At 39.8% G+C, this 25,652-nt stretch overlaps 2 protein-coding genes across 4 annotated transcripts; one reads left to right on the plus strand and one right to left on the minus strand.

Annotated features, from left to right (window-relative positions):
* The first annotated feature begins 726 nt into the window (after positions 1-726).
* On the plus strand, positions 727-19,092 carry col9a3 (collagen, type IX, alpha 3). The gene is made up of 32 exons (XM_084367719.1): positions 727-1,002; positions 1,919-1,987; positions 3,229-3,264; positions 3,599-3,670; positions 4,031-4,084; positions 7,467-7,502; positions 8,094-8,117; positions 8,263-8,316; positions 10,127-10,180; positions 10,384-10,425; positions 10,517-10,573; positions 10,699-10,752; positions 10,873-10,926; positions 11,119-11,172; positions 11,258-11,311; positions 11,440-11,493; positions 11,577-11,630; positions 11,715-11,768; positions 11,879-11,932; positions 12,199-12,243; positions 12,340-12,393; positions 12,529-12,582; positions 13,181-13,234; positions 13,329-13,400; positions 14,728-14,763; positions 14,936-14,980; positions 16,842-16,874; positions 17,523-17,669; positions 17,783-17,837; positions 17,924-18,106; positions 18,505-18,582; positions 18,704-19,092. Exons 1-32 carry the CDS (start codon positions 937-939, stop codon positions 18,886-18,888), a joined length of 2,037 nt encoding a protein of 678 aa, XP_084223845.1. The 5' UTR covers positions 727-936; the 3' UTR covers positions 18,889-19,092.
* LOC311265746 (uncharacterized protein) lies at positions 18,961-24,858 on the minus strand. 3 transcript variants are annotated; one of them, XM_084367721.1, is made up of 7 exons: positions 24,595-24,858; positions 23,579-24,143; positions 23,326-23,482; positions 23,072-23,228; positions 22,787-22,958; positions 22,277-22,418; positions 18,961-20,476 (listed from the first exon to the last, which is right to left on the minus strand). In XM_084367721.1, exons 2-7 carry the CDS (start codon positions 24,133-24,135, stop codon positions 20,351-20,353), a joined length of 1,311 nt encoding a protein of 436 aa, XP_084223847.1. In that variant the 5' UTR covers positions 24,136-24,143; positions 24,595-24,858; the 3' UTR covers positions 18,961-20,350. The 3 variants fall into 3 exon arrangements, with proteins under 3 accessions (XP_084223847.1, XP_084223848.1, XP_084223846.1); XM_084367722.1 differs by having other exon boundaries at positions 24,576-24,858; XM_084367720.1 differs by having other exon boundaries at positions 24,571-24,858.
* Between the last annotated feature and the right edge of the window lie 794 nt (positions 24,859-25,652).

Below are 25,652 nucleotides of genomic sequence, written 5' to 3' on the forward strand. Positions count from 1 at the left end.
ATGTGAAGGGGTAGTTTGTTACTTTTGCGGGCTGTTAATATACAGGACCAGCTCTGCAATGGTTGAGCTACAGGTTTTGGTGACTGTTCAAGGAGACGACATCACTAATACAGCTGTGTAGCCTTAATAAGGTCCCATGGAGCAAACTGAAAGGGGTGTGACTTCAGCGCTCTATGCTTTCACCCATGTCCGTTTGTTGGTTGGCTGGTTGGTTGGTTTGTCAGCAGGGTTACACGAAAACTAAAGAGCGGATTTCAACAAAACTTGGATGTCAGATGGGCCTCGACCCGCAATAGACCCCCAAAAAATTTGGTGCACAAAACAAAAAAGTTAAAGTCCCAAACCCCAGATGGCTCAACTACGCCTGTGAGGGTTCAGGTGAGTTGAATCATGGGAAATGTAGTATCCAGCATGTTTTGGTGCCTGATCCATACATCTTTTTTTGAGATACCACAAACTTAATGAATTTGTAGTAACCTACTAAACTGCTGCAGTCAGCCTGTATGTAAACAGGGCCACTGAAGAGCTCTTTAAAAACTCCTACAGTTTATTTACCTTGCAGACATGACAGACAGACAGGATCTGTGTTCTAGGTCAGTTTCTAATTGGTCAAAGCAGGACCCCTTGCATATTTCTAGCTTTTAGCTCGGCCCACTTTCTCGTGAGTGTCCGAAATGATTCCCCCTGTGCTCGCTGCCTCCCTCACTCCTCCTCACCCCCCTCACCCCTGTGCACAGTGCGCCAGATTGAGTTCAGCCCCTTCGGCTGGAGGCTCGGGTTTATCTGGGAGCAAAGAGAAAGTCACTCAGGAGCTGTGCGCCGTGAGGTGAAGGAAGGCTCCGTCGCGGACGCTGGGGGGGAGTGAGACAGGACCGGGAACCAGGGATTTGACCTTTTCCGCATAAACTTCGGGTTTGTGAGGACGAGCGGGGAGCCATGGCGGTGTTCTCAGCTGTTTGGGTGCTCGTACTGTGCCAGCTTTTGACATCATCCTCGGCCCAGGTAAGAGTCACCAAGAGAGGCATCCCTCCTGTCAGTTAGCCGCCTGCATCACATCGGTATGGTGATGATTGTAGGTTGTTTTTTTGCGCTTTATGCATTTTCTTAACTTATTGCAGTGAGTTCATGTGACCTGCGGGTTCACCTACTGATAATAATGATGGTGATGGTGATGCCAGTCGCTTCAGGCCTGACCTGCACACTCTCCATCATAAAACCTGATGCTTTCCCCGTTATTTTTGAAGTTTTACGCTCAAATGCTCTTTATTGTTCTCGTACAGTCACCACAGATTGAATGTGGGTGGTATTTTGTATCTCTGGCTCTGTGGGCCTATTCTAACTCTCCAGTACCAGCCTGATTGTGTGCAGGTGGCTGCGCTTTTCGCACCACTCGATGAAGTCAGGGTTATGTTTTCCCTGAACCTGTGGAATGCGCGGATTGGAGATCAGTGCCACAGCGCACAATGCCCCCTCTGTTCACCCAGGCTCCCCGGCTGAGGCGAGCGCAGGAGCTCATTAGAAAAGTCCTCAGTGAAATGAGTTTATTTTGTTTAAATGAACCGTGACCCACTGATTTATTTTTGTTTGCACAGAAATCCAGTTTAGCCTTCCTCTTGTGCGTAAGAGGAGGTTAAAGGCGTCTTTACGCATCATGGAGCTGCTGCTGAATTGAATTTCTTCCAGTCTAATTTATTTAAAGTCACATCTTTAGAGTCAGGCAGAATATTTTTATTTCTTTTATATTGTTCTGGGTATAGTTTCTCTAAATTTTCTAACCTTTGATGCCAAAATAAACCAAACATTTATCTCTTCTTATTCAGTTTATATCAAATCATATTCCACTCATGTGTGCAGCACTTGTGATGTTGAAGGAACAGTAGAAGGAAAATTTCTGACTTTGATTAATTTTGTGTTGCAGAGGCCGGGCCCCAGAGGAGCTCCAGGGCCACAAGGACCCCCAGGGGCGCCCGGAAGGGATGGCACTGATGTGAGTTGACCAGACTGCAATGCTTTCTTTACTTAAATCTGACGTGCCCTCAAACGTTTGCCTATTTTTAGATTTAACCAACTCCAGTGGGCAGATAAAAGAAAGATGTTAGCACCTCATGTGAATAGGGCTTTTCTCTCTGTGAGTAATTTATTTTCCACATTTCTTTAAAAGTGTCAAGTTCCAGAGAAAAATCACCTAAATTAGAATATTTTTGTAACTTGTGCCATAGCTTCCATGATGATATTTTTTTTATTTTGTCAGCTACTGAGGCAGAAAGTGTTTTCTTTGTGTATAAATGTGGCTGAAACATTTCTAGATGTTAGTTTTTATCACATTGACTCCTCCCAAAGCTCCTCCTACCAGTATGAAATCATAATCATGGATGTCAGGTAGGCAGGCTTTAATGGTCCGTCTACTAAATGGAGTTCTGTGTTAATTATTCTTTCCTCTTAAGCCCTTCAGAGCTTTGACTATATTCATACTGTGAATGGCTTTTACTTCTACTCGAGTTGGTCATATTCACTCTTGCAGTGTGATGTGAGTCAGCCTGATGTGTGTGGATTTTCATGGTTGTATCTCGTCAGTACAAGAATAATATACTGAAATCGAAGCCCCAGAATCCTTACTTTTTAGTGTTTTTAGGAATAAGTTATTGTAAAGATATGAGTGAAAATGACATGACAAGACTTTATTTGTACAAGTTACTTGAGGTAATTGGATTATAGGTAAGCTGAGTAAAAGAACACAACAGTAAGATATAGTAACATACTTCAAAAACCATTTTCTTATTTCCTTAATATTTATATCTTGTTGTATATCCATGTCAGAAAAATCTGAGAGTATTATTTTTAGTTGTGATTATTTTTGTGCCTCTGGTAAAGTTTAGGTGCACAGAGGACCCATTCATACATTCCCCAACCCTGTGAGACCATCTAGAGTTTCACCTCACACCTCCTCCCTGTACCTTCATCCCCCCTGTACAAACCAAACTGAAGCTTTCATCATGTGACCGGTCTGCACAGCTCAGCAGTGTTTGTTCTGTCCCAGTCGCTGCAGAAGCTAAACATCACATCCTGCACACTGAAGCAGGCCACAAACTCACTGCTGCAATCGCTTTAATATTTCTGCTGTAAAGACTGAATTTGAGTCAAGACTGTGTACAAGAAATCAGCAGAAAATGACTGAAATGCACGTTTTTGTTCTTATATGTTACTTATTCTTTTCTGTTTTATTAACAGGGCAAATCTGGACCTGCTGGACTGGCAGGGAAAGCAGTGAGTATTCCAACATTTCACCTTGTACAACCACGGCACAGGTCATAGGTCTTTTTATAATTTAACTGTATTTCAAGTTAAGGAAAGCTGAAATAAAATGTAAAGACAGGAACGAGAAAAATAAACGCTGTCCTTAACACTAACCCTAAAGTGAAATGACAAGACCCTCTCCCTTTTCTGCCTCCCTAACCCCCTAATGATTTTGTACAGTCCATATAATATAGCCTAAATTCACAGAACAGGATATAAGAGTCAAGATGTTTCTATAGAAGACGTACAAACTAATTGTTCAGTTGACTTGACAGCTGATTTCTCTCTCTCTGTGTCTGTGTAGGGTCCCAAAGGGAAAGCAGGAATACCAGGGGCAGCAGGAAAACCAGGCCTGCCAGGACTTCCAGGGGTGGACGTAAGTTTCCGATGAACACACACAGACGATTCTTAGTCTAACATCAACACACCACCTTTATCTTTGTCAAGAAATGTCAGGAATCAATGCCAAGAAGCCCATTTCAGCCAGTTAAAGAAAAATAGCTAATTAAAATGTAAGTCTTGTTAAAAGATTAGTTATGGCTTTCTATCTCATCATCATGACTTTTATCTCATAATTAGGACTTAACGTGCTAATATTGTTTTCATCAAGCTTAGATTTAATCATATTTTCTTCTTTAACTGGCGGAAATGGGCGTCCATACTTGGCAGCGTTCAGTCTAATAACAGCCGTACACAAGGCAGTGATGTACAACTGAATGATTTACTCTCTCTTCAGGGTTTGACAGGTCCTGATGGTCCCGCTGGGAAGGACGGACCCGCAGGGGAATCAGTAAGTGTGTCTAAGTCTTTTGAACTTACTGGGACACCGAGGATGCGATTAAAGATGCACCCCATTGAATGTTATGACCTTTTCTACTTCAGACGGCCCCTCATTAACCAACTAGTTAAAGTCAGCCACTAAGACACATGATCACACATGTACACAAAAACACCACTGCCTGTTGATTGACTGCTGTTGTGCGAGGATCTCTGAGAGGGTCTGATGGGGACACGGCTGTGTGTTTCCTCTGTCAGCTTGGATTCGTCAAGGCGGCTCAGCCTCTTGGTGGGAATATTTTTAATGAGGGATCAGAATCGGATTTATTTCGGCTGCTGCTCTAATCCGGCCCGGAATGCGCACAGTTTCCCACCAATCTGTAAAAGTGGAGTGGATGATGATCTGTGGCCGTGATGCTGAGGGTAACAGGTACTGTCCTCTGAGAGATAGAAGAGAATTACAGTGCGTGTGGCATCAAACTACAGCTACAAACAATGTGATTAAACGGGAAGACACATCAGATACAAGACAGGAAGGGATAAAAAGATTAAGTTCAACTGCAAGGCTACCCCCCTCCCCAAATTCAACTAATTAGCCAACCTAATGAGGAAGCTTGCAACAACAAACGTCCCTAATTACTGAGATTACTACATCGCCATGGATGCTTCATAGTGATGCTGAAGAGTTCTGCAAAGACAAACAGGATCAAACTCTTAACTAGCTACGATAAGCTGACAGTAATGATGTTCATTTTCACAACAGATTCCTCTCTCATTTCACAGGTAATTTTCAGCTACCTCACGTCTGCTTGTTTGTGATTTGTGTGCCAGTGCACCCTGTTGTCTAGTCTGCAGACTGAGGAATGTGGTGGATAAGTCACATCTCTGTGTTAGGCCTGTTTATTTGGAGTCTTCTGACCTCTTAGACAACACAAATACAGCTGTGAGCTGTGAAGGAGGTAAACAAAGAGTTAAGAGAGGGAGGAGGAGAAATGATTGCAGGAGGTTAGAAAGCTTAGAAGATTATTATCATAATGTTTTAATCTGGTTTTGAAAAGTGTCCTTGTGTGACTTGAAAGGAGCTTGTGAATAAAATGTATTATTAATATTGTTATTATTATTAAGGAGAGACACCACAGGAAACCACAAATTGATTTATTCATGGAGCGGGTTTGTTGATGCAATTGTTTTAATCTGACGGAAATAATGGATGAAAAATGAAAACAAGGTGGAGTTAATGAAGGAAAGAGAAAGACAAACTTATCTGAGACCAGAAATACTTTGTTATTGTGTCCTCCACAGCTAACAATACCAAGAATATGAATTTTTTTAGGATTGTACAGGTAAGCATGTTACATATAAATTCTGAGATCTTGAGGAAAGACATGTATAAATGGTCGTTTTAGTTGATCACGATTGTTGCAAGGATGCAGACATGTTCCTCCTCTCAGTAACTTTACATTTAGTGGCACAGTATTTGTGATCTTCCACTTCCTGATGACCTGAAGCAGAACATGTCTTGAACAAATTACGACATGTTTCTCAGGTGGAGGCCAAGGAGGTTTTGTTTTCACCTGTGTCCATTTATTGGTTGGTTGGTTGGTTGGTTGGTTGGTTGGATGGTTGGTTGGTTGGTTGGTTGGTTGGTTGGTTGGTTGGTTGGTCGGTTGGTTGGTTGGTTGGTCGGTTGGAGGGTCAGTCAGTCAGTCGGTCGGTTGGTTGGATGGTGGGTTGGTTGGTTGGTTGGTTGGTTGGTTGGATGGTTGGTTGGTTGGTTGGTTGGTTGGATTGATGGTGGGTGGGTTGGTTGATTGGTTGGTTGGTTGGTTGGTTTACTTGGATGCTTTGTTTGTCAGCAGGATTTACACAAAAAGTACGAACAGAATTCCCAAAAACTTGGAAGGAGGATGGGTCTCAGCCCAGTGTAGACGCCATTACCTTTTGGTGCAGTTCCTGATTAAGGGACGGATCCACAAATTTGCATGGATCTTGATGAAAAAAATCAGACGTATTTAGATGGCTGGTATCTCTGAATGAGCACAATTTGATGCAGATCCTCGATCTGGTGAGCTAAATTTATGGTTAAGCAGTTTTGGGTGTTTTAAAATTTAGTGTGATGCAGGGCTATTGAGTTTGATACAGGATTAAGCTGATTGAATTAAAGTGGACTGTTGGGCCTTGAAGGACTTATCTGCTCTACTGAGTGTAATTCTTTAGTTTTTGTTGCATTTTTGCCTTTTATTAATTATTGCGGCAGAGATTGAGGGGAAATACAGACAAGACCAGTTTTTTCTGTAGCGTCTCTGAAAAAAAGCAAGAACACCAGTTAAGTTATCACTTATTTGCAGGTATTGATAGAATATAAAATGATGTCAGATCATGTCGCTTGCTGAAATATGAATGGCAGGTGTGTCAAGCAAGACTCACCACACACAGACACAAATTTATACACACAACCCCACAGTTGAGAGGCGGCCCCCATTAGTCTGCTTAAACCAAGCAGAGTGTTCACAGACAGGTTAAAATCTGAATAAGTGCAAAGATGTCATTTACACTGGTGACGCTGGGAACATAATTAATTGATAATATGCAAAAAAATAGCTTTCACCTTGAAATGTCAACTAAAATAATAAGATGAAATTGACTTTGATGTGAAATTATTCCCTTTTTTTCCCGCCTTATTATCTACTCTGGCCTCATGCAGTATGAGCCCCTCATTACATTGCCTAAAATGTTGAAGACCATTTAAAAAAAAAATTTTTTTCATCTGAGCTCTTATGTCCTCAACACTTTTCAACACAAAGTGACGTCCTTGAATCAGTGGCTCTGTGTACTCTCTGCAAAATAAAAAGGGGACAGAGTTGCTCATTAATGTGTTTTTTTTAATTAACAAGACAAAGTTTCAAAATTTCTACAACCCACATTGGATGAAACAAAGTTACACAATTTGGGATGCTGTGTAAAGGAATGAAAGTTGTTGAATGCTCAGAAACACCTGTTTGTAAAATCCCACAGGTAAACAGGTCAATTGATAACAGGTGATAGTATCATAATTGGGTATGAAAGAGGCATCCAAGAAAGGCGCAGTAGTTCACAAGCAAGGACGGGGCGAGGGTCACCACTTTGTGAAACACATGATTGTATAAAAGATATTACTGCACAGGTGCGGGAACAGTTGTCAGAAAACACAGTTGGTTTGCGAATGATTGCATTCTGTGTTTATTTGGTTTTTTTTACACAGTGTCCCAATTTTTTAGGAGTCGGGGTTGTATTATGTCCACACATGGGTAACCAGTATGTTCAAAGAGGTCATATGTACGTCGTAAGATTTTCTCTGCACTGTTCATGATTTTGTCCGAGAGGTTGATTTTGGCATTTTACCTCTCTCTCTACAGGGTGATCCTGGACCCCCTGGGCCAGCTGGAGCTGCTGTAAGTACCACCACATACGATGTAACACCTACGAAACATCACACAGGTGTTAGCGACATAAACCCGTCAGGACCCAATGGGCTGGGCCTGGTTCAGACAAAAAAAGTTTGAAGTGATGTCCGGGCTCAGGTCGGGTTTGGTCACGAAAACGTGAAATCAGGCTTTCAAGTTCTCCAAGTGAAAATATAGTGTGAACATGAATAAATAAAGTTTAAAAATAAGTGATCAAAACAAGTAGGTGGTATTTTTTATTCATTTTTTTTTTTTTTTTACTGCTGTGAGGACACAACAAAGAGGCTATTTCTTACTTTCTATGTGGCAAACATTCGACTGCAGACTTAGTTGTCTCTAAGTTAACACTTTTGAAAGCGGCAGTGTCACATCTTGTGACAGAATTAGTCAGATTCTAGTTTGATCTGATCTAAATCAGCTGTAAAAGTGCAAATCCACCTCACAGCAACGACCTGGGACAAACTTTTCAAAGCGGATATAAAGCAGTAATACATCACGTCGTGGATATTGATGTTGTGAGTAAATCTAATCATGCCCTCTGTGTTTGTGACTTAATTTGCCTTCCTGTGTCTTCCGTAGGGCAGAGGGAGACCAGGAGCTGCAGTGAGTACACAACATTGTTTCTACATATAATTCTCTTGTGTATAAAACTGGAGATTGTGATTTATTTTGTGTGCATGTTACATAATGTTGTCGCTCTGAGTGTGTGCTACATCTACACATGTCCTCTGGTGTCTTTTGTTTCCAGGGACTTCCTGGAACCAACGGGTTGCCAGGCGGAGTCGGACCCCAGGGTCCAGCGGTGAGTGTCTGTCCGATCTCCTCAATTACACTTCCTGTCGTCCTCGTGTAGGAGTTACATCCTCTGATTCAGAATGACATAATCAAATAATTCTTGCTGTCGTTTCTATTTTATACTATCCTTGACTCAATACCCACAGAGAGATCCGTCATCAACCTGTCTAGTTTATTAGGTGAACGGGGAATGAAAGCAAACTTTGTGCACGAGCCTCTGCAGCAGACACAGTAAAGCTGATCAGATCAAGATCCAGCAGGTTTTAACTCACAGCTCTGCTGACGTCAACCAGTCCAACATTGCCCTAAATTCCTACGTAATGTTGTAGGAGTATAAGAATAACCACCAGAGAGGAAGGACACTTTAATATGTGGACTGGCCTGGTGTTTCTACTGGGTCACACTTAATTTGGATCCAATGCTCATACTCAGCTGAAGTGCAAGTTTTAGAAGACCCTACAGTATTTTAACAGCTGAATATCCAAAGAGTAAAGGTTGCACACACACACAAATCTTCAGGATAGAGTTCAATAATCTCAATTTCACAAATTTATCCTGGCTATGTCAACCAACATTAAACTTTCATCTCATGTATTGTTGGCAGCAGTGAGAACATATTTTATTGTCTGGGTCAGAATTCATTTAAAAGATTCTCTTCAGATGTGTATTTAGATAGATATAAAATAATCTACTTTAAATAATTATTTGTATGCTTTTTCTCCAAAAAAGTTATTTTGCTAAAATCCCTGAAATAGCTTCTACTCCTTCTCCCTACTTTAAAATACATTAATATCTTAGTATTTTTCACTTTTTCCACATCACATTTGCTGAATATTGGAAAAGGCTTGGTTTCAGTCATCACAGAGAAAATGTAGACTTTCATCAATGAATGTGAGAATGGTGTCAAACTCACTGCTCACTCCCACTGTGCTCACTGTGAAGCTCACACATTGAACTGTGGGAACAAGAAGAAAAACACATTTTTTTAATGGATGGGGACTTTCAGATTTTACAGTTCATGTCAGTGCTAGGATTAGGTGTTAGCAACATTTACTTGTACTCGCTGTAGGTGACTTCTGATATGTGTTATTTATGATTCCCTTTGAAAACAAAAAGTTAATTTCACATATTTTGTATTCAAACGTTCAATTAAACAATTAATTTATTCAATGTTTATCTGTACAGGGACAACTATGAAGTGTAATCCGATACTACACACCACAGCCTTTGTAGCCTAAACTAATTTGCAATGCTCTTCCCTAGATTGGTCTTCAAATCAAATAAAACTCAAAGCCAAATACACAACGGACAATACAAAACACAAACACAACAATTCAAGATTCAATTAATTGTCATGTCTTTGTGTACTGGCGGACATAAAAAAACAAAACAAAATGCTGTCCCTCCCAGCCCACAGCAGTGTGAAAAAGAAGCACCAATAAGTATCTAAAATATTCCTACAGTATCTAACAACATTTCTAAAAACACAGGTAACATAAAAAACAGAACAATTAGCAGCACAGCATGTTTAAGTGCATACAAGAGAAAGTGCAGTTCAGACGGAGTTGACAGATCCACATCACAGGTCAAACACAAATGAAGTGACGGTGAGTCAATCTGTTTTTTTGAGAGGATGGAGACGTGTGTCACTCTGTCCTCAGGGAAAGCCACAAGTGATTGTAACAACTGTGAGCACTTTGCAGATCTGAGATGTTGCAGATGGGCTCTAACTTTGACACAATCAGGAAAACAATCGCTTATTTTAAAACAGATGCTGAAGATGTTGCTAATCTTGTTGCTATTTATCCATTTCTCAGGGTGCTGAGGGACTTCCAGGACTTCCAGGACCTACTGGCCCTGATGGACCACCAGTGAGTGCAGCTGTCATTATATACTTTACAGAACAGTCACATAGTGTATATTTCCACTGCCACCCAGTGGATCTCTTGTTGAATATCTGTGAATTTACAGATGCTCAACTGCGAGGAAGGAAATGCACTGTTAAACAACTGAACATTAAAATGGACAAAGGGTCCCTTAACGTGTCTTCTGTTGTCATTTCTCCTTCTGTCAGGGTCTTCCTGGTACTCTTCATGATCTCAGCGGCGACCTTTTGGTAAGTTTGCAATCCTTCACCTGTGAGAGCAGCGTAACACCAGCACACAGTGAGTGTAGAGTCCTCATTGTTTTGTCTCTGTCCTCTGCAGTGTCCTGCGATCTGCCCCCCTGGTCCCTCTGGTGCTCCTGGGATGCCAGGGTTCAAGGTGGATCCTTTTTTAAATTTGTTTTGAATTATACGGTGGTCAGCGTCTCAATGGGAATATGCAAAACTCATTTCACCTGGCACTCTTATATGATCACTAAATTCTGTGTACTTTTGCTCCTGTAGGGTCACACAGGGCACAAAGGAGACAAGGGAGAGCTTGGAAAGGATGGAGAGAAGGTGAGTTTATCATGTGATATTGCTTTTTTGGCTAATTAACCTAGTTTGGCAAAATATTGGTTATATTGAGTACAGCTGCTTGTCTATGATTTAATCATAAGTGTCCTTTACTGTCTCCAGGGTGATGCTGGTCCACCTGGCCCACCAGGTATTCCTGGGACTGTGGGTCTGCAGGTGAGTTTGATAAAGATTATTCAGATTATTTTCCTGTTCTTGTGTCTCTTCTCACTTGTTGCCTATACATATATTTTCCCAGTTTATATTTAGTACAGCATCTTCAGGGAATTTTTTAAAGAATCATAACATTTCCTGAGAGATTTTTGATGTTTTAAAGTGCCTTCACGATGCTCCAATGTTGCTTTTCAGGGCCCACGTGGTCTCAGAGGTTTACAAGGCCCAATGGGATCTGTAGGAGACAGAGTAAGTGACATTAAGAACATGATCACTCTCAACGCAAACATTTAAATTTGTGTACTTACAGTATGTTTCCTCTGTTTGTCTCCAGGGCCTGCCTGGTTTCAGAGGCAAACCTGGCATCGCCGGCGTCATTGGGAAGACAGTGAGTCTCTCCTTGTTTGTTACACACTTGAAATAATAAAAAAACGCTGTGTGGTTGTAGTTTGTCGCTAGAGTAGACGGCTGGTCCCATCAATGAATAGCTGTATGTGTTTCATCTGATGTCTCCAGGGTGACGCTGGAGAAAAAGGACCACAGGGATTCAGAGGACCCAAAGGAGAAATTGTAAGTAAGACTGATTCGGGATGAAAGTTTCAGGAAGATGGATGGATGGATAGATCGATGAATAATCATGTGTCTTTCAACAGGGTAAAATTGGTCCCAAAGGTGGTCCTGGGGGTGCAGGAACCAAAGGAGAGCCTGTAAGTGCATATCAGAAAAATTCTACATTTCTAATATATGTTACAGCTCAGAAACACGATGATCATGTGTGATGTCTTCTACAGGGTATTCCTGGCAGGGACGGCAAAGATGGCACACCAGGATTAGATGGCGAGAAGGTAAATTGCACCTTTTTTAATCTGCACACTCTGCTGGCAAGTTAATAAATGAAGTTAACAGTCCACAGCCTGAGTGAAGCCGATGTCACAGTGTTTGTCTGTGTCAATAGGGTGATGCCGGACGCCATGGGGTGGTCGGAGAGAAAGGACCAAACGGCCTTCCTGTGAGTGTTTCCTGTCTGAATGATAATAGCTGATTATTTTAATCCTTCATGACTCTTCAGTCTAAGTAGTTTGATTCTAATACCCAAACTCAGTCAGCAAACTGATAAAATGTGCAAAGTCTTGAACATGTCTAAAAACTGATAAGATCACAGATTTTGACTTGATTATTTATTCATCTAGTTATATAGCTTTTGTTTTTTGTGAGTAGCATAAAGGCACTAGCTGTTATTTCCTTGACATCATTGTTACGTATTTTCTGTTCCAGGGTCTGCAAGGAAAGGCTGGTGCAAAGGGATCCAAAGGAGAATTTGTGAGTGTCACAACCAGTTAGAAAAAGACTTGAACTTTGGAGCTCAGATTAGGATGATGGAGGACAACATTAATCTTCTCCCTTCTTTTAAACCAGGGTGATGCTGGGAAGACTGGGGAGACGGGGCCCTCTGGAGAGCCAGGTATTCCTGTATGTATCTGATGGGCTTTTTGGGGGGGTATCACTGGGTCACGGCCTCTCTGACATGTCACTTAACCCCACATGGGACTTTCAACAATGTGGCTTTCCTGACTTGTCAACGCCATCTTTTGTCTCCTCCCTTAGGGTGACATTGGCATCCCAGGAGAGAGGGGGATGGCAGGACCCAGAGGAGTGGCAGTAAGTTAAAGCTCACGTTTTACACTCAAGGCAGTGTGTTCCAACACTTTAAAGCACACTCCTCTATAACCAGTGTAGATATTTGAATGCACGATGACATGAAAAAGAAATTAAAAAGGACCACACTGCATAGCAGCACACAGCATGCATTCTCTCACACTGAGATAAAACTGGAGTAGCAGCATAATAAACCACTGCCCTTTGTTGTTAATGATATTCTGCCACAAATAGTACTGAGAGTATTGTCGCTGGTACGGTGGCTTGTTAAGGTGGAGTTTGTTAGTAATGAAGGGCCAGTGATGAGAGCAGGTATTCATAAAAGAGGATCGCATAAACAGAGAGGCCTTTGTTTTTCACATCAGACCCTGCGGCGAGGAAAAAGGGGATAAAACAGCAAAGGAATTAACACACTTCACTCGCACACTGCGCTGCATAATGAATCATACCTCACACAAACATCGTTTTTTTTCTTCTTCTCTGAAATGTTAGCCAGAAAAAAACATCTTTTTTCACCAGGGAAACATCATTAGTATCCTGTTTGTTTTACCACTGCATGCTCTTCCCAATGGGATAACATGATAATGTCTGTTTCCTACAGGGAGGCATTGGATCAGCAGGTAACCCTGGGCCTCAGGGAGTGAAGGGCTTCCAGGTCAGTCGTATGACATCACAAGTCTTAATCAGTACTTTTTGTTTTTAAATTAGCAGTGAGCTGACTGGTTGTGTGTGTGGGTCATATACTGCAGGGGGTAAAAGGAGCCTTGGGGGATCCAGGTCTTCCAGGTCCAACAGGAATCCGTGGAGAGTTCGGTGAAAGGGTGAGTTTGACGTGTTTGACAGTATTAAATGTCACAGGGCTTAATGTCGTCATCCAGTGTAAACCCTGACATAGTACAGTCAGCTTTCCTATGATCATAAAAATACATTCTCTGGATTATTAGGAATTAATCTGCCAGTTATTTTTTTATCAATTAATAATTTGGTTTATAAATTGTAGGAAAAGAGCAGAGCCAATTGTAAGGTCCTAAAATATTCAGTTTACTATCATATTAGACGTAGAAAACAAGAAAAACAGTGAGTTATGTTATGTTGGAACCAGAGAATCTAAAAAAAAATCTATTATTAAATATATAGCCATTATTCCAAAAAGTTGGGACACTATAAATTGTAAATACAAACATAATACAATCACTTGCAAATCATTTTCTTACACACACAAAAATGTTTGACTAAAACAGTGATCTAAAGGTGCATTATGTAAGGTTTTTAGTTACAATTATGGTCATATAGTCCTATATTCTTGAACACCATAACTCAGAATTCAAGCCCTAATGTAAACGTATGGCTTTAAAAGTACATCTAAAACTCATGTTAGTTCTGGCAAATGGATATTCCATGTATCAAGAACTCTGTTTGTTTAAAGGGTCTGTAAAAAAAAAAGTTACATATTGCACCTGAAAGGATTTTTCCATTTAATTCTATTACATGAGTAATTATTCAAGTATTACACATAAAAGTAATGCATTTTAAATAGGTTATTCTATCTCCTGTAATAGTTATTTAAGTTATACACATGGACTCAACGTGATAGAAAACTTTTTTTTTAATGTTGAAATGAACACAATACAAAAACAAAATACCACATTTTCAAACTGATAAGCTATATTTTATAAATGTACAGTCATTATAAATCCGATGCTGCAACACACAAAGTGAGAAGAAACAAAGCAACACATCTTTTTGGAAATTGAGGTTGTCGCTGTTGATTAATTTACGGTCGATTTACAATTAATATTAAGACAAGAATCTCCTTCAAATTCAAACATGAAACCTAAAGAAATGTCTCTGCACACCAGCATATATCTACACAAACACAGACGGAGCAGCATGGGAGCGTACTGTAGCTGAATAAGCAGCTCGTCCCTCCTCAGTCACAGTGCTATAAACTCGAGGAGGAGAGATCTCGAACACAAAAAGGCCTCCTGTTCAGGATCTGAGGACAGAACAAAGCCCGTCTTTATACCGCTCCAGGTTCCCCTCAACCAGCCCACCTCACTTCCCTTCATCCCCCTTTCCTTCTGCCACAGCCGGCTGTCCACAAAATGTCTCTACATGACTCTCATTTATTTTCTCTCAACCCTATAGGGTCCAGTTGGAGCTTCTGGAGCTAAAGGAGACATGGTAAATATTTCTAAATCAAGCACAAAGATGCCCTGTGATAGTCTACATCCAGATTTTGTCTGTAATAGTCTGTAGTAGAGAAGGGACTATGTTTTATGTCCATAGGTAAAAATCCTACAATTGGAGTCATGAGATTGAATAAAATAATTCAGATGTAATGTTGTCTCTCTAGGGTGTGGCAGGAAGTGATGGTTTACCAGGAGAGAACGGAGAGCCTGTAAGTATTTTCTTCATTTTCACTGTTCGATCAGGATCCAAACACACGCAGTATGAGCGACTCTGGAGACTCATTACTTTGTTAGCTGTAATTAGTTAGACTATTGATTCAGAACTCTGCTGCCTGACTGCTAATTAGGAGCAGATGGAGAGAACTCATTACACCTATTTGAAAGTCTTTACATTGGTTGCCTGTCAGTTTTTCATATTGATTTTACTTTTACTAATTCACTTGTTTATAAAGCACTTCATGGTCTAACATCAGCCCATTTGGCCACTCTGGCACATCGGAAGAGCCGATCATATGAGAGCAGCTGAAAAGAGTGTAAAACGACACCAGAATGTGTATTGACCTTTATTTAAATCTCATTTAAGTGTTTATTGTGTTGTATTTATTTTGTCCATTTTATTTTTTATGGTTTCATTCCATCGCTTTTTTATTTCTTAGAATTTTCAAATTCACTATGCACTAACCTGTATAACACCCGTGAATCTGAGGCACCAAGGTTATACCAGAGCTATACTGTACCTACTGTATACCAGGGTTGCCGAAGGTGTGGCCTGCAGGCCAAATTTGGCCCACTGCAAGGTTCGGTTTGGCCCACCAGATGTTCATAGTGAAATTTTCTTTTTAATTATTTGAGAAAAATTATTATATAAACAGCTGTTTATGCTGTTCAATTTTTTTGTGAGGTAAAAGTGCTATTTAAACTGGCTAAAGACAAGTTTTTTACTTTAATGTATCATTATGAAGTAATTGCTGAATGTACAGTGTGATTAATATAAAGACACCATCAGTGTTTGGATTGTTTCCCTATAAACATAGGGATGGGTCACGCTTTTCAGATATTCAAATATACATTAAATTTGAAATGTTCCAGTAGTTCATAGGACTATGTTTTTTTCTAAAAAATATATATTTTCCATGTTTTTTTCCCTTGTTTTTACTGGCGCCTGGAAATAACCCAATACCACCAGCTATCGCGTTGTTAAAGGCCTTGGTAGAATCGTGTTATTGTAACCAGGCTCTGGTAAAACGGTTGTAGCACTGTCTTTTTTTCAAGAAGTCAGTATAAGACTGTGCCACTTTATGCTACAGCACATACAAACAGCTGATTATCAAATAATTATCAAATACATCCCTGTGATTATCGAAGAGCATTCTTGCTTGAAATGCCCATCCCCACTATAAAACCTCACTATCACTATATAGTTCTGTCAGCCACCGTGCACTAAATCTCTCTGGCAAAAGGAAGGTAAACTGGTGATCCTGTCAGGCAGCAGCCTGGCACCATTTATGTCTGCTTTCACATCTCTTTTATAGACTAAATGATCGAATAAACTTGTCCTGTGTTGTTGTTGTTGTTGTTGTTGTTGTTGTTATTTGGGACTCTGAGGAAAACAGAAATGATCAAGTTGTATTCGCAACAGTGGCGTAAACAATATCACCACTTGAAAAGCAAAAGCAACTTTTTTAATTGTGTGAAAAAACATCATTTCACTTGTTTGTTTGTTTTTTCAGTAAAAATGTCAAATTTGATACAATCACTCCCATTATTCGTGAATCATATGGCAATCATTATATCTGCAAAATAATCACAATGTCTTTGTTTTGTCTTTTACCATGTCCTGCAGCCCTATGTAGGTTCCCTTATTAATAATGATTTTTCATAATCTGATCATGTCTGGCAGAGTGACACTTTGCACAGGAATTCACTCAATTAAGGGAACTTTGGACAAGTTTGGAGACTCCTGTGCTATACAAATAAAGTCTGAGTGATTGAGTGTGTGCTTTTTAACATTATCTCTCATCTCATCTCATTATTGTTTTAATTTCACTAAAAATACATCCTTATTTTCAGGGTCCTTTCGGCCCAGTTGGACAAAAAGGACAGGTGAGCTATGTCATCGTTTTCATCTATATTTTGTTACTTGTGTTTCCTCATACGTCTAAATGAACCTGCTCCCTCTAAACCAGTTTTCCACGTACAGTAGATGTCTTTTTATTAGGACGGAACAAAGTTAGATCAGATGTTGTGTGTGGGTGTAATTAGCAGCAAAAGTTTCTTCCAAGCTCCCTCACTAAACATTAAAAACTGGTGCCTCGCTCTGAGCTGTTGCCCACTTGTCAGACTCACTGCACATGATTCTGCTTCACATTCCAGGTTTAATGGGATTAATTAGAGATAGGTATTGGTGCTTTTGCTTTATTGGCCTGTTTGCTGCTATCGCCACAAGGGAGAGACGAGCCACATTAAGCTGCGGCGCAATTTATGTAATTAGAGACACAGTACTGATGAGTCTCGCTCTCACAGTCTCATTTACTGTTTGCTGTGCTCGTGGAGTAATTATCAAGCAACAAGACGCCATACGAGTCCGCCCCCACATTGTCTCAACAGACCTAGTTTGCTCCTCGGTTGGCGTTTAGTCAACAATCAAATCAGAGGAGTATGGATGTTTTTAGCTCAGTTTGGAAGAAATTGATTTCCTCATTTTTGCAAAATATAATGACTTATTCAACAAATAATTCCTGTTCATTATAGCCAGGGAAGCGCGGTGAACTGGGACCTAAGGGAGTGACAGGTCCACAAGGAGAGCTTGGGGCAAGAGGGCCCCCAGGAAAACAAGGACCAATGGGCTTCCAAGGAGAGCAGGGTCAGCCTGGAATTGCAGGAAAGTCAGGTGTACCTGTAAGTGTTTTCTTTAAATCTGTACAAATCTGGGAAAAGCATGTGATTGATGGAAGCATATTAAATGTTGATGTTTTCTAATCATCTGCCTGATAAAAATGTGTTTGTTTCAGGGTAAACTGACCAGTGAGCAGCACATCAGAGAGCTGTGTGGCTCAATGATCGATGGTAAGAGATCTTATTGATCTTTATCTGTAATTCACTCCATTGTTGAATAAAGGTAACGGGTAAATTGTGCTTTCTATCGCACACAGATCAAATTGCACAGCTGGCCGCTAACCTTCGAAGACCTCTGGCCCCTGGAATGGTGGGTCGCCCCGGACCTGCTGGGCGTTCAGGAAAGCCAGGAGTTGCTGGTTCTATTGGGCATCCAGGCTCTCGTGGACCACCAGGATACAGAGGCCTGCCAGGAGAGCTTGGAGACCCAGGTCCCAGAGGTATGAAACATGAATCAGTGCAGATCATTGATCTATTGGTAGGAACACCAAAATAGCTTGGTCACTGCCTCCTCAGTTGTACAATGACACAACCTATTTACCAAAGTTAGTGGTAGAAGAAGTCATCAGAATGTGGTTTAATCTGGAAACTGTATATTGTGAGCCCTGACACATTTTTAATGGAAAGTCTTAATCTGAAAAGTAACTAAATACCCTTTTTGTTAAATAAATGTAGTAGAATAAAAAGTACAAAATCTCATTATAAAGCAAAGTGAAGTAGAAGATTAAGTAGCATAAAATAGAAATACTCAAGTAAAGTAGTAAAGCAGAGCTAAGATTGAGTAAATGCACTTAGTTACTTTACAATATTGATTAAAGTTTTCTGTTTTCATTTACAGGTGATGTTGGTGAGCAAGGTGATAAGGGGTCCCTTGGTAAAGCTATTGATGGGCCCACTGGAGACCAAGGATACCAAGGTATGTGGCCTTAAACAATACAAAAGAATTAGAGCAGATTTGCACAGATTCATCATTAAATTGAGGAAATGTTTTCTGATACAAATCCGACTTTGGCTCATTCCCTGAATGCTGTTCACAGGTCTTCCAGGAGTACCTGGAATTGTCAAAGATGGGCGTGATGGATCTCCAGGAGATCCAGGTGAGCCTGGAGAGTCAGGCAGGGTAGGTAGGACTGGACACCAGGGACCTCCTGGAATCTGTGATACATCAGCCTGCCAGGGAGCACAGGCCGCTGGAAAATCCTCCAACCCCAAAAATCATTAAACATGACTTCCTTCAACCTGATGCCATCCACCCCACAGAGGAAGGGTGAAAGAAAGGAATGAAAGAAGAGAGTGATCGTGAATGTCCTCTTTATTTAAGCTGGAGAAGAGTAACATCAACAGGTGTGATATCTTGAGAGGACTAGAGGAACATCCAAGGATTGACATGAATACCAGAGCAACTGAGAGACAAAATCATCAAGATCACATTGAAATTAAAGTGGACAGAGGCACAGAAGAGTCCATATGAACAGTATCACATAACAAGACTTGACTTACAAACAACTGGAAAATGAATGATGAGTCCTTTGTGTATAAAAACTTTGTACATGTTGTTTCCTTGCCCCCGCTACCTTCGTTAACATCCTTCTAAAAACAACAGTGACCATCTCTGAAGTGAATGTGCATGTATCTTGGCCCATTAATGTAAATCACAGGTGTTACCTCAACATACAAGCTTACAGTGTAAAATATGAAAACAGGCGTCAGAAGCCAAAAGCTGTGTATGTATTGTAAAAGGAATAAAAACAAAAATACCCAGGTGCCCAGAAATTGTGTAGATTAATGCAAAAATGTTTTGATAGTCTCTTTTTTACAGCTTGTTTTTTTGTTTGTTTTTTAATTACACGTGAAGTTGATTCTCTACATGTGAGAATCAAAAACAAAATAAAACTTGTGCGTGCATAAATCAGTTATTGTAAAATCAATTTCAGAACCTTAGGAACAGAGTTTTTTTTTTCTTTTTTCTTTTTTTTAATCTGAAATTACATCATCCACTATGTAATACCGGTGCTGTAACTATTAAATATACATGACCTTAAATACTATTTATTATTTGTGGGTGACTGTTGTATGTACAGTAAGATGCTACAGCGACATGTTGTAAGAAAGAACAAATAAAGCCACTTTTCAGTAAAACATTACTCTTCTCTACATATCAAATGAACAGTCTGTACTTCGGAGTAATATACTAAACACTATGAAAGTCAAGTAACCACATTAATTCACAAAGTAGATTCACAAGGAGACTGAACAACATACTTACCAAGTTTAACAATTAGTAAGCAATTTAAATAACAAGCAAACACAATTTGAATCAAGGACATAAAAGCTACACATATAACTAAAACTGTTTAAAGTATGACATCCTGAGAGGTGAAATCTAACTGAAAAGATCACTTTCTCAGATGTTTTTTTTAATAGAGAAACAGTGCCACCTGTGTATGACAACAAATGAAAACCAAATATGTTTACGTATTATATGGTTTGAGACTGGAAACCTTCTACTTCTACAAATCTTTGTAACGCAGTCGGAGGTTGAGCCCCTCTAGAAAGGCATTCTCGGTTGTTTAATTTGTTACAACACAATCATAGCCGACTCCATGGGACAACCCAAGATACTTTGAAGGAAATAAAATGTACTCAAACATCGGGCTGATTTATCAGATAAAACAGTGAGAGGGTTATTGCTCTACCATAAGAGGGATGTCCAGCGTCTCGTCCATTGTCTGGTGGATAAGGTCCTGTTGTGACGAAGGGCAGGGTTTAAGAATTAATCCTTTCTCATCAGTGAACGCCTTCATGAACTCCTGTAATGGGTGAATAGTAGATTGTAGTGGTTAATGACAGAATGTACCAGTCTGCGTCCATCTTATATGCCCCTCTACTTTACCGCAGGTGGTTTTGATACTGCACGTGGTCACCATGGTGAGATAGATTTATTTATTTGTTTATTTGAGTGGGACAGAGCGTATTAATGAAAGTCAATTTAAAAATACAGGATGTAAACATGCCGGATTTAGCGAGAAAGCTAATTGACATCTGTAGTCCCTTGGCAGATAACAGAAAACAGTAACAACACAAATAACAATACACTAATATACACTTAAATGAACAGAATACATTATACAATATGTCATTTAAAAGTGATCACAGCTCTGGTTTTTCTTTAAGCCGTTGTTTGAGATGAGTTTTAAAAGTAAGATATGTAGGGGACTCCTACTATTGCATATGGTCAGTGATGAAAAGTAACTAAGTACATTTACTCAGGCACTGTACCTAAGTCCAACTTTTAAGGTAGTTGTACTTGACTTGAGTATTTCCATTTTCAGCCACTTTATACATCTGCTCCTTACATTTTGGAGGCAAATATTGTACTTTTACTCTACTACATTTATTTGATAACTTTAGTTACTAGCTACTTTGCAGACTGCAGACTGCATCAGCATTTTAAAATAATTTATTTCATCAGCAGATAAAAAACACTGATCTGATGATAATCGGTTGACCCATTGTACAGTACACCAAATATACTGTACATACATGTAGGCCCAATTACATCTATAATTGACATCAATTTGTACTTTTGATACATTTATTATGAGATACTTTAGACTTTTACTGAAGTACTATTCGTTTGAGTGACTTTCACTTTTACCAAAGTAATATTTTAACATGATATGTTTATTTTTACTTGAGTATGACTTTTGGAAAAAGGTCGATCATTCCAAAATGTACTTCCCGTCACTGATGACACTTTTTGTCCAAATGTTGTGGGCCTATGCGGCACCTCATAGTCCCCTCTAGTGGTGGCCCTGGTGCTAACACCACTGTCAGCTCATAGTTTGATTAATTAATTAAAAGGAGAAGAGGCAAGCCCATAAGCTTTTTACATAAACAAGCATATTTAAAAATTGTAAAATTCTCAAAACTCAGGAGTTGATTGAAACGTTTGAATATTTTGTAGATGCAGGCTTGTTATAATTTTCTGCCTTGTTCTTTTAGCTTGTAAATCATATTTCCACAGCAGTAAATCAGTACAGTTAATTTGATTTTGTACTGTAAAGTGAGAAGAATTTGATTTGAAATCCCTCAATAACAAAAGCCATATAAAGTCAGCAGCACTACTTATTACTCAGGCAGCGAGAGGTAATATAATTAAAGGGGCTCCGTGTAACAATTTGTAGCAATTTACATGTATTAATCACTTTTTTATTGGCCATATGTGAGCAGATTGTAACATGATGTGAACAGTGGGACTTTCCCCAACTCGGTTGACGATACAAGCCTGTGGACAACAATGTTTCAGTTGTTTAATGCTGCTGGACTGTGGATTTCTTTGTGAAGGACTCGTCTGGTCTGATTTTCCATGACAATCCAAATGATGTGACTTAATGCATGTTCTGAAGTTCCTCGTCTCCGTAGCTAAAGTTAGTTTAGAAATCAAGTCCACCAACATAAACGACTGGCTTCCAGCACAATACACAAGTTCCACAGAACCCCTCTAATCTTCCAGCTCCAGTATTTTAGTCTCAAATAATTCAGTTGCAGGACGAACACACCAAAATGCTTTGCAACAATGACTACAAAAATAAACAACACAAACTGACCTCCTTGACGGTGTCACCGTATGTGTTGTTGATGTATCTGAAGAAGGCAGTGGTCCACTGCAGGGTGGTGACTTTGTCTGAATCTGAGTCACAGAACGGCACCAGCATGTTCAGCTCATCACAGCACAAACGAATCCTCTTCCTACACAGCAGCAGCAAACACATTTCACATATTTATAATCAGTGACCCTGTTGATGTTGTTATTAGCCTAAAGTCTCATGTCCTAGTTGTTTATGGAGAGCAAGACATCATGTTATCTGTCTAGAGCTGCAACTAATGATTATTTTCATTATCCACTGATCTGCTTCTTGATTAATTACACATCTGGTCTATGGAACATTACAAAACGGTAGCAATTGCACGTCATCAAATGTTACAAACATTTAACATTTCTTTTGATAACTATATGATTACTCAATTAATCCTAGTAGCTCAGACTAGTTCACGCTGATTATTATGAAGGGGATATTGCACAGAGATAATTTCATCCGTTCGTAATGGCTGCTAACCTGCGTTCCCTCTCCTTACGGTTGTGTTTCTCCCTGCGCTGGCTGAGCGTCAAACTAGCTCGAGCCCTTTTCTTCGTGCTAGTCCCTGGTTCTCCAGCGGAGTCTGGGGTGGCCTTAGCAGACTTGTTGCGTTGCGAGCTTTGGGTGTTACCATGTGGTGTCGCCACAGCATCTATGAAAAACAAAGATAAGTTGGACACAGATTTATGTATCTGCAGCGCAGCAGACACCAATAAAACACTATAACTTCTTAAATGATGTGATATTTATAGCATTGATGATTACCCTCTATGTTCACCAGTTGCTGTTCCTGTGTTGAGTTGCTGCCACTTGAATAGTGAGCTGTAACAACCTTTTCAGGGTGGAAATTAAATGGAAAACTCTTGGGGATGATTAAACACTGACGCTTAGGCTCAACCATGTGAGGAATATGGCCAATCACCTGTAATTAAAGGAGGAAGAAAAAAGATTAACTAATGGTGGCTCTGATAAATCTGTAAGAAACTGCATTTTGATTCAGTGGTATTGATTCAACATACTTGTTCACACATGTTGGTGACTGGGTTAAAGACGCCTCCTACGAATGGACTGGAAACCTCAGAAGGATTTGCTCTGTCACTTTTCATCCACTTTTGCATTTGAGGATGCATGGCTGGCTCTTGAGCCTCTGCAGATTGCTGAAGGGTTGTCAAAAAACTGAAACACAACAACAAAGATTTTGCACAGTCCATAAATATGAGTACATTATGTGGCTGTGAATAAAAAACAAAACAGTCTATTTGTGAAGCCTACTTGCTCAGAAGTGCAGACTGAATATCGTGCTGTCTTAGGCTTTCAGCAGACATGGTGTTAAACCGTTTCTCCAAGCAAACTCTCGCAGCTGATCTTGATCTATTCTGTGAAGATGACCTGCTTTTGGCGTGTGGTTCAGTCGAACTGTCTTCACCTCTGACTCTTGCCAGCACAAAACCTGGGACCTCTCCGTAAGAAGCTGGCGTCTTCTCCACTGGAAACACCAGACAGTGTCCGTCAGTTGACGTTGATAGATCAATAGCTTGAGTGGTGGTTGTGAAGGGAGAAATCACTGTGGATCCAGTGGCATCTTTAACCATCACTGTCGCAGGGGAAGAGCTGGAATCTGGCCCATCTGGAGGCGCAGCTTGTGCCTCCACATGTGCCTGGAAAAGGTGCTGAAGGTGTGTGTATTCAACCTCTGACATCTCCATCACACCAAGCTCATCTCCCAACGTCTGCTCACGATTATGTGTCAAACATCCACCTTGGCTCAAAATCACCTCATGTGAAGGTGATACATAGGTGGTTTTACCAGCTGAGGACCAGGAGGACATCCTTTACTCTGGTGAGGGGATGGAAATGAGGAAAATCGTTATCTGTCTCACGTTTCCACCAGGACAGGCCATATAACTACGATGTGATGTACCCAAGATACGGTGCGAGTTATTACAATTATTAAAATGGTATCTATGAGCGTAAGTTAGAAAAAACAAACATGAAACAGACATCATTATCAGTGGTGAACTTTGAATTGTTCGTGACTGCAAAAGCTAACTAGCACCTGAATGTAAATAAGCAAACGAGTGATTTTAAGCTAGTACATTAAGAACGTCGGCTAACGTTACAATCTGGGTAAAACCTGGCTATCTTTAAAATAGAAAATAAACACCATAACTTACTTAACATTCAATTATTATATCGCCCAGTTTGTAAGAGTTAGACCCTAAATAAGCTGCAGTTGATGTTATAATTCAGCTCTCTCTACTGACCTTACTTTTGGGTCTTTAACTTACTTTGATGCCACTTTCTTGACTCGTTGATCGACTGAGCTAGCTAACCTGACTGACCCAGCTAACCTAACTGACCCAACGTCTCCAACGGCCGGATGTCGCTGCGCTCGGACAGAAAACTGATAAATACAATATTAACAATATTGACAATATTAACAATATTGACAATAACTGACAATATTCGGAATATTTTACAACTTTTTTAAAAAAGCAGTAAGGAAACTAACATTTAGTCAAGTAGTTCAGCGCAAACTAGAGGGAGCCTTACATACATACAGCATTTACAACTACTGCATTACCTTAGTACAAATCTGATGCTTGTACTTATTTGCATTGTATTCTACTTTAATTGTATACTAATACAGTAATAATGTGTCTGCTGTCAGGACTGATAACAATGTGTTTGCCCTTGTATGTCATTAATATTGTTGTTATTTTATGTTGATTTTTATTATTATTGTCCCTCACGTTGTTTGCTGTGTTGTTATTTCTCTTCTTTGTGTCTTTGTGTGGTGTAATTGTTTCTTGAAAATCGATAAAAGGTTCATTATAAAAAATATATCTGCTATTAAATGCTATTATCTGCTATTAAATGTACTCTAGTATCAAAAGTACAAGTAAAAGTAAATTACACATACATTTACATGTATGCATTGACTGTATACTGGAGGTCACATTTTCAGGGCCGATACTGATTATTAGAAATCAAGGAGAGGTAAAACAGATATTTGGGACCGATATTCATTTGCAGTAAAACTGAAAATATTTGTGTCAAAATTTTGAACAACCAGTGTTGAAATAATCCTCATAAATAAAACCTAAATACTATGGGTCTGCCAATTATCAGATCAGATATACAGTATTTTTCTGATTATTACAATCAATTATTTTTTTATTTATTTGTTGTTGTTGTTTTATCCGATTGCCAATAAATTAGCCTATATCATATCATAAACGTGGTACTTGGGCTTTGATGCAGCATGCAATCTGTAAAGTCACTAATAACTACTTATCAAATAAATCTAATGTATTAAAGAGTGCCTTTAGAGTGTAGTGAAGTA

The sequence above is a fragment of the Pagrus pagrus genome, assembly GCF_965226575.1.
Source record: "Pagrus pagrus genome assembly, chromosome: 11".
Lineage (NCBI taxonomy): Eukaryota > Metazoa > Chordata > Actinopteri > Spariformes > Sparidae > Pagrus > Pagrus pagrus.